The sequence below is a fragment of the Mus pahari genome, chromosome 5, assembly GCF_900095145.1.
Source record: "Mus pahari chromosome 5, PAHARI_EIJ_v1.1, whole genome shotgun sequence".
Taxonomy (NCBI): domain Eukaryota; kingdom Metazoa; phylum Chordata; class Mammalia; order Rodentia; family Muridae; genus Mus; species Mus pahari.
Window position 1 is genome coordinate 72539726 of NC_034594.1, and position 9091 is coordinate 72548816.

The 9091-nt window shown below is 34.7% G+C and overlaps 1 protein-coding gene across 1 annotated transcript in view; it reads right to left on the reverse strand.

The window, feature by feature from the left end:
* Nucleotides 1-2661: 2661 nt before the first annotated feature.
* Nucleotides 2662-9091, reverse strand: part of St8sia4 (ST8 alpha-N-acetyl-neuraminide alpha-2,8-sialyltransferase 4) — an 82314-nt gene continuing 75884 nt past the window's right edge. The window contains exon 5 of the mRNA XM_021198500.2: nt 2662-6972. Coding sequence (XP_021054159.1) covers nt 6690-6972 — 283 coding nt within the window. The 3' untranslated portion in view covers nt 2662-6689. The remainder of the gene's footprint in view (nt 6973-9091) is intronic.

Sequence of the window (9091 nt, forward strand, 5' to 3'; positions counted from 1 at the left end):
TGAAGTATGTTTGGAGGTGTGGCCTTAACGTTGGAGCATACTCAACCTACTGGGAGCTACACTAGAGAACACTGACACCCCATCACCTAGTAGCTATCAGGAAATAGTTGCTTGCCTAGGAGTGAGACTCTGTGGCTACATCTACTCTGAATACTGAACTTTGATGTTGCTTGAGCTTGCAAAGATATGTTGTAACAACTACTGAGAGTTAGTATGAGCAGCCGCCATGCAGTCTTACAGAAGAAGCTCTTTTCCTTTTTTTAAAAAATTATTTTATTAGATATTTTCTTCATTTACATTTCAAATGCTATCCTGAATGTCCCCTATAACCTCCCCCTACCCTGCTGCCCTGCCCACTCACTCCCACTTCTTGGCCTGGCATTCCCCTGTACTGGGGCATATAAAGACCAAGAGGCCTCTCTTCCCAATGATGATTGACTAGGCTATCTTCTGCTATATATGCAGCTAGAGAGTCGAGCTCTGGTGGTACTCGTTAGTTAGTTCATATTGTTGTTCCACCTATAGGGTTGCAGACCCCTTCAGCTCCTTGGGTACTTTCTCTAGCTCCTCCATTGGGGTCTCTGTGTTCTATCCTATAGATGACTGTGGGCATCCACTTTTATATTTGCCAGGCACTGACATAGCTTCACAAGAGATAGCTATATCAGTGTCCTTTCAGCAAGATCTTGCTGGCATATGCAATAGTGTCTGTGTTTGGTGGCTGATTATGGGATGGACCCCTGGGTGGGGCAGTCTCTGGATGGTCCATCCTTTCATCTTAGCTCCAAACTTTGTCTCTGCAACTTCTTTCATGGATATTTTATTCCCTATTTTTGGGAGGAAGGAAGTATCCATGTGTTGGAGAAGCTCTTTTCTTGTTGTCATACATTGCTTTGGGTTCAGAGAAGCCTTCTTCCACACTTCATGCAATGGTCCCTGAGCCTTCTAATGAAGGATTGTGATACAATAGCCCCATTTAGGGTTGAACAATCCACAACATCTTTTTCTGAGCACATTGACCAGCTATGTTTCTCTGTGCTGATCACCATCTACTGCAAAAAGTTCTCTACCCACATTTCAAAAGGGCATCACTGCTAGTGAGGAAGAGGAAGCTCTGAGAGAGGATAGTCCCAAGATACAGGAGAGAGTGGATCCTAGAGTCAATGAGTTCAAGTCCCCAGTCTCTTACTTCTGAGTCATGTTTCCTTGAAGACATCTTATAATCTTCTTAGTAGTATGTGTCAAATTTAAATGATGGCAGTACCTAGGTCCTATACTTTTATTCAAATTGAGTAAGTTAATATATATATATATACATATATATATATAAATATATATATAAGATATGTATTATATATGTATGTGTATATTATGGATTATATATTATATTTTATAAAATATGAAAAATAATATATATATATATATATATATATATTTGTGTATTCAGAAAAGTATTTGATCTAAAGGGTAGACAGTTTAACCATTGTTAATACAAGATAGGTGAAACACAAATTAGCTTAATAAATCTTGAGATACTATAAGCATTCATTCAGTCTGTTATTACTATAAATACAGTCCCTTGTATATTAGTTTATTTTCTGCTTAATTTTACTGTTCCTCAGAGTCTGTCGCATATTATAATGTTTAATTTTTCCTGTGTGTACACTAGAACTGTGTGAGGACAGCCATTTAGTCCTTTGCAAAGCACATTTAATGTATACTGAAAAGAATGATGACAGGTTCTAGTCACAATTTAGACATTTAAATATATTTTAAATTAAAATATACATTAAGGTATGTATATTTAACAACAAAAGTAGATTTTTTTATCATGAAGTTTTATAGAACTGATTGAAAGTCACCAATGCTTACACATAGTTCTGTGAGCTGTTGCCCACCATCAGAGCTGGGATTCAGCATGTGAACTGACTATCCCAACAGAAAGAGATAGAATTAACATTATTTATGGATACTGAAAAGTAAATGTAGGTATGAAAGCTTAAAGAATAAATAAAAAAGGGCATATAGACTTAACAACCATCCTTGATGGTCCTGTGATAGTGTCTAGTAGCATTTGACTCCTAATTGTTCAATGTTGAAAGGTACCTCATGAAATTACTTTTAAAGCGTATCCCCGAAAAGAGAGGTTATGACTGAAAACATAGATTTGTAAGTTACTGAAAGGTCCGGAAAACGAGTTAAGTAAATAGTCCTTCTAAGTCATCTTCCGGGGGCAAACAGCAAATGGCAGCAATTTGCAGATGACATCATGTATTAACAGGCAGCAGCCCTAGGAAATGCTGTGCAAAAAGTCAGCAATGCTCTAGTCCTGGAGGGCAAATGACTCAGCTATAGTACCTAGTGGACGTATGAATTAGAAACAATTGCAGTAACCTATGTAGTGAATGTCCCAAACCCCAAAGTACACAGAAAATATTCCACCCCCAAACTTTTGAGTGCTTCCTGATATTCATGCTGGTATTGAAATTACTCATACATCCATGAAGGCATTTGAAATAAATGTTTAAGCTAATTGTCAGTCAGTGAGGCTGAAATTGGAAAAAAACTCAAGGAGTCATAAAACCTTCATAAATGCTATCACCCCATATTGACATATGCCATGAAGTCGAAGGCGTAAATATCGAAGATAAGAGAAAAAAATTGAAAAACAAGTCATTTAATTTATTTTACAATTGTACAAATGATAAAGCAGTAACAGTCCATTGCTATGCACAAACAACAGAAGATATTGTTGATCAGAATGAACCTACAGAGTAAGCGTCATCCTTCCTTTCCACAGATGGTATAAGAAAGACTCAGTAGCAATTATCTTACGCAGCAAAGCTATCTGTAAACTCATTTTTTTTCTCTTCTTGTTATATACATTAAAAACATTTGTGCTTTCACCTACACAAAAAACAGTATTTCTTAAAAGGCGCTACATAAAAGAGAAACACAATCTAGATCAACAATTAAAAAAACGCAATTTAAATAAATACATTGCCAGCTTGAAGATATTTTTTCCTTTACTTTTGTTTTGAAAGATTGAACATACTAGTTGCTTACTATTACTCTAGGAAAGAACATATAATTCAGCTACAAAGTAGGTCTTTCTTAAAGCAGAGTAGTAAATGAAGTTTCAAAAGAACTTCTGTTTTTAAAGTGGCCATGATCTCCAGGATAGTTCACAGTGCAGACCCTGAAGATATCAATATAACACACATCTAGTTGTGCACATATTACGGAATCAGTGTGTACACACAGATATACATATATAACATGGTATATATGCATCACACATGTCTATTTGTACTATATAGGTATATTTATAGCACATATATAATAAAATATCTATTTCTAGATGGGTTGTATTTGGAGTTTGTTTATCCAATACAAATAATTAATCTTACTTGTTTTTATTAAAACCTTGGTATATTGATAACATTTAATGGGGAAACTCTCAAACTTGTAGAGATACCAGCTAACTATACACAACTTTTCCATCCCCCTCCACAACTATAGATAGTCTTTATATTATCACATGAAAACAACTCTGTGAACCAAATATCACATAATATGTATTATGACTAATTGGCACAATTATAAATAAATTACTTTGCTTACCCTTTCTTGAATAGTAACTGAGTAACTCACTTGTCTGTACACTACCCTTAGCATTTCATGAATAAAGCATTTCTGTAAGGATATATGTGGAGATTTTCATTAACAATCGATATACAGTTCATATGATATACAACACATGAAGACATTTGAATGCCCAGCACCTTCTCCAAGTGAGGAAAACTTCCACAGTACTTTCATGGGTCCTGTGGGCTAAATCACTAGATTTGCTCTGAAAATCTATTATTGATTCATATTTTCTTTCAACAACTTACTATTAAGTATAGTTTATGCTGAGTTGCAATGATGAGAATATTTCCATGGTCTGCTCATGTCAAAAGCACAGTAGCAATCATGTTAGCTCAGTGACTGGGATATTTCACAGTCAGCTACTTGGGTATTCCCAGGTGCATGATTAAAATATTAGAAAAAGGAAATAAAACAAAGCTGTTAGCATACCATATTAAGGAAATCACAGATAGTTCAAGTATATGCTTATAATTTGATTTTGTTATGATCCCTTATGCCATCATGTGTGTTAAATTCGATCTCTTTTCCCTACTGTCAGTCTTCAATTTTCTCCTTGCCAACCTTCTGTAAGAGAACCATAATAGGGATTCAGCAGTGATGGCAAATGAAAAGGTGTGTGTGTGAGGATGAAACAATCTCACACAATATTTCCTCTTTGAGTACTAAATGTCTTTAATTGAATTCATTCTTACGAACTGAAAGTTCCCTGAGATGAACAAAAGTAGTTATCTCTTAAATCTGAAGCCCTTTGATACTGAACATTTCCCTAACTGGGCAAGCATTTAGGAAACACAAAGCAGAGGGTGAAGAATCAATGCAAAGACATTAAAAGGCACTACCCAATGCATGTAAGAGATAGATATCAATGCATGCAAGAGTGGATGGCTAAGCTGTGCTTACTGTGGCCAAAATGTTGTCTAAACACATCTCTTTTTCCTTCTTAAAATTTCAATCAAGACGGTATATGCTGCTGCTTTCAAATACATACTTTGAATGAGTGCCAAGATAGGATTTACTTGTCAGAATTTACTCGTGACCTCTGGATTTCTAAGGAATTCACGTTAGCTGTTGGTGGGGACACAGGTCTGCATAGAGTCAAAGTAAGTTTTATATATTATCCAATGTTCAAACATCCAGTGTATTAGATTTTCAATTTAACATCTAAATAACACATATTTAACACTTTTTATTAAATTTATTGAATTTCTAAATCAAAAAGAAAATTAATGATAAAGGTATATTGAGATAATTTATACTGGTTATGAAATGCCCATATCCATTCTCTTTTCCTTTCTGATAGATACATGGATTCTCAGAAACTGTTATTTTTATCCTGAGATACTGTCACTGTTTTAAAAAAAAAAAAAACATTGCAGCTATTATTAAAAATTCGGTAATTGTATTACCTGACTATCCTTGTCCATAATATGAATACATATATAATATATATGTATACCTTTGCTGTGCTCTTCATTCATTTTAGATTGCCTAACTTAGAAAAACAAAACATACACATTTTTCATGCCATTTCTGCTTTCTTCTGATTGCCTTCCCCAAGAAACAGAAAGTCATGTTAAGTTGCTGCAGGCAAAAGCAGAAGTGAGAATATAGTTCTGCTTTCAAAAGAAACAGAAAGCCTGGCCACCAGTCAATTCAGTCACATATGTAAGTTAGTAAGTCACTCTATGAGTAAGTTTGTGTTCCTTTAAAAATGCAGTCATAATGGAACTATACTTAACTACACAAAAATCCTTGTTAACTGAATTCAATTGACGCAATATTGATGTGTTATTGTTAAACTGCTTTGAATTAATCATTTGTTATGAAAACAACACTCAGTTAATCATCTTTTTTTGTGGAGAGAAATTTTAAAATAATAGTAAGTGGTTTATATTGATCTCTGCACCTGAATAGCCAAGATGATTTCCCTGAATGAGAAGTCTCATTTCAGTTACTTCAATACAACAATCTACATGACCATGGATTTCCACAAAATTGTGATGAAATGTCAAAGAAATAAATTAAAAATAATGTTTGATTTTGAAAATTTTTTAACTGTGCAGAGCCGAGATTCCTATTAACATCATATAAATGTGTTCATGTTAATAATACATTCTCTTTATAACAGGAGAGTGGCTTTCTGTGTAGGAACATGATATAATCTTTGGTACCAAGAGTGAAACTCTTCTACTATTTTTACCATTTTTTCAAATATCACTCCTTCGTAATAGTTTACGAATATTGACTGGTATAGTTTGGCTGGTACCCACTACACCATTGATCTATAAAACAGAGATTTAGAGTTGTGCAAAGTAAAACAAACAAACAAGCATAAGTTTGGTGTGACCATTGTTTAAAAAAAAATAAGGACTTTAGAAAGGACTGTTTGATGTTCATTTTTTCTCATTCATAGGTGTTTCCCATTTCTGTTTCTCAAATGAATTTCTAAGCATCCCAAACCCAAACCAAAATAAATGTCAGAAGACAAACAAGAATATAAGCAGAACGTAAACATGAGCATTCTCAGTGTCCTGACTGAAAGCATTTCCCCAAGTTGCTTCAAGTCATGGATTTCACTGCTTGAACTCTCTTCTTCTTCATTTCTATTAAGGATGTTTTCACTTCCCAAGGGCTGAGTTGTGCTCCTGGGTTCCTTCTTCCAGTGTGCTTGGCATTACAGTGGCTGCCCCACAGTGATGAACACATTTGCTTTGCTAACTGATGTTGAGTGCACTGTTGAATCTTGTAAACACTACTGATAATACATTCAAACTGTATTCTTCATGGAAGTGGCACTTACTAGGACCCTTGAAGTCAGAATATTATATAGTCAGAGCACTTTGCATGTTTTTCATCAGCTGGTGGTGGATTCACATAGACTTCCATTTCAGCTACTCAGTCAAGTGGTGGATGCTGAAACCCAGCCTTATTTTGGATCCTGTTTCTAAATCTCCAGAAGCATTTTTTTTTTTTTTTTTTTTTTTTTTTTTTTTTTTTTTAAAAAGTCTTTGTTCAGTTTTTATCCTTCAAAGTGAGCCTTATTGCTTCATGCACTTTCCTGTGGTCAGTTTTAGAGCTCCTCTATTGTGTAGCACATTCAATGTTTTAAATTCTAATGGCATCCTGTGAGGACTTGCATTGGAAAAGTATCTATATTTTAAGTCATCATAGTAATGATATTTGACAGCTTTTCCATTCAGATCCTTGGGAAATGGCCAGAATCCGTAGAGGTGAATTTCATCACAGAATCTGGTAGCAAGTGTATACATAAGGAGACCTGTGCTAGGTCTTTTGATAGGAACTTTGTTAGTCAGCCAGTATCTAGAAGAAACAAAAACAAAAGTAAAACAGAGAAAATTCATAATAATATATAAGAACACATTCTATAGAAATCATATCATGTAGCAAAAACAATGTATAAATATGAATAAACTTTTCAGTGATTACTGAAAAGTAGCACTTATGCAGATAGCAAATTTTATACTTCTTCATTTTCTTTTAAGTTTATTTCCTTATATATTTGTTATTCCATAAAAATAGCTAAAGGACATGAAATCATAGGTTAATTCTATTCTAGAATATGCAATTCCAAATTAATTAGGAATAAACATGTATCTAATATTCAGAGTAGAATACAACATCAATGACCCAGATTTGGTTAACAGCTGTCACATGACAGCCTTGGTGTGGGTATGCAGAGAGAGGAGGCTACTTGAGTATCACTAGTCATCTTTCTTATAGTAGCAGCACCCAACATTGTCCTCCAGCCTCAAGCTTACACAAAATCATTCTCAAGCACACAAAAAGAGCCAAATGTATGCTTAACTCAACTGATCTTGTCAACTCCAATCGTAAAATCATATTTTAATAGAGAAAATTTAAAGCATTACCTCAACAAAACAAAAAGCAATAACAAGAAAAAAAATAAACTTTATTTTTATAATAAATTAATAAGAGTTCACTCTTTATATAATTTGATATTTTAAAATTCTTTATTGGTAAAATGTTCCCTGGTAATTTCATACATGTATGCTGCTTTCGGTGTTCTCTTAACCCACCTTCTTTTCTTCATCCCTCCTGTGTCATATTAGTCCTCCATTCAGGTCCTTTGCCCACATTCCTGTCCTTTGTTTTGTGAGCCATTGTTTATTAACCAGAACTTTCTGAGACTATGGATTTTGGCTTAAGTATATAAGATGTAGTCCCATGGTGAAATGTATTTCATAATATTAACTTGTAACAACAATAAAACACTTCAAAGATCTCAGATCCATCTTTCTTGCCAATACTGCTGGCCTGAATATTATTACAAATCCACAGATAATAATCACCTTTAGAGGAAAGGAGGTTTCCAGCACTTTTGGGTGCATCATTTCCTTAAGGAAAATGATGTCATGTGAAAACAACTAAAAGAGGAAGAGTGTGAATTTCCTGTGACTATAAATGTGCCTTGATTAAATACAGTATACTTTTTCCCATTTAGTTGACTGATGGTGTCCAGAAATAATAGAAGAGAAAAGGTAAATGTGTATATGGAATGGAAGGTCAAGCCAGTTGAGGAAATATGGGGTGGATAAACTAAGGCTAAAAGCTTATGTAAGTGATTAGAAAATCTAATATTATGAAAGACTGCTAAACTACATGCATAAAGCGCATAAAAATAGCTAACATAAATCATTTTATAGTGTGGTGACATCAACCCCAACTAGACATAACAGGCTAAGAAATAAAATGACCAAGTGCAAAGAATTGGTTACATTTTGGAGTTGCTGGGCTACTGTGGTCCCATCAACCCCTAAACACTATAGGAATGCTACAAAAGGCTCGATTTATGACCAAATTCTGTCAATCATCAAGAAGCTCCTTCTCCTGTTTGAAACTCAATTAATAATGTTTAGGATACTTTCTGTTACGATGATGTGAAAGAGATGGTAACTGTGACAAAATCCATCATGATGCTTGCCACATAGTGTACAATATTTGCTTGCTCTCAACAATTCATGAAGGAAGCTATTCTTCAATCCTATATGCAAATCCAACTTCATGCTTAGAAATTATCTCTTAAAATTTCATATGGATCTGTTAAGGCCTAGAGACAATGTTAAGGACCAGCGACATATTAAGGCCTACCTAAAATGTTAAGGCTGAGTTGGAATGACAAAGCCTAGGTGACTGTTATCTGTTTAGCCTGACGTTTTGTGCTATTACTAATATTGTAAGGAAAATTTCTCATATGTTGTGTCTTAGTCAGGGTTCCTATTGCTGCACAAACATCATGACCAAGAAACAAGTTGGGGAGGAAAGGGTTTATTCAGCTTACATTTCCATACTGCTGTTGATCACCAAAGGATGCAGGACTGGAACTCACAGTCAGCTATTGGATGGAACACACCACCCCCAATGGAGGAGCTAGTGAAAGTACCCAAGGAGCTAAAGGGGT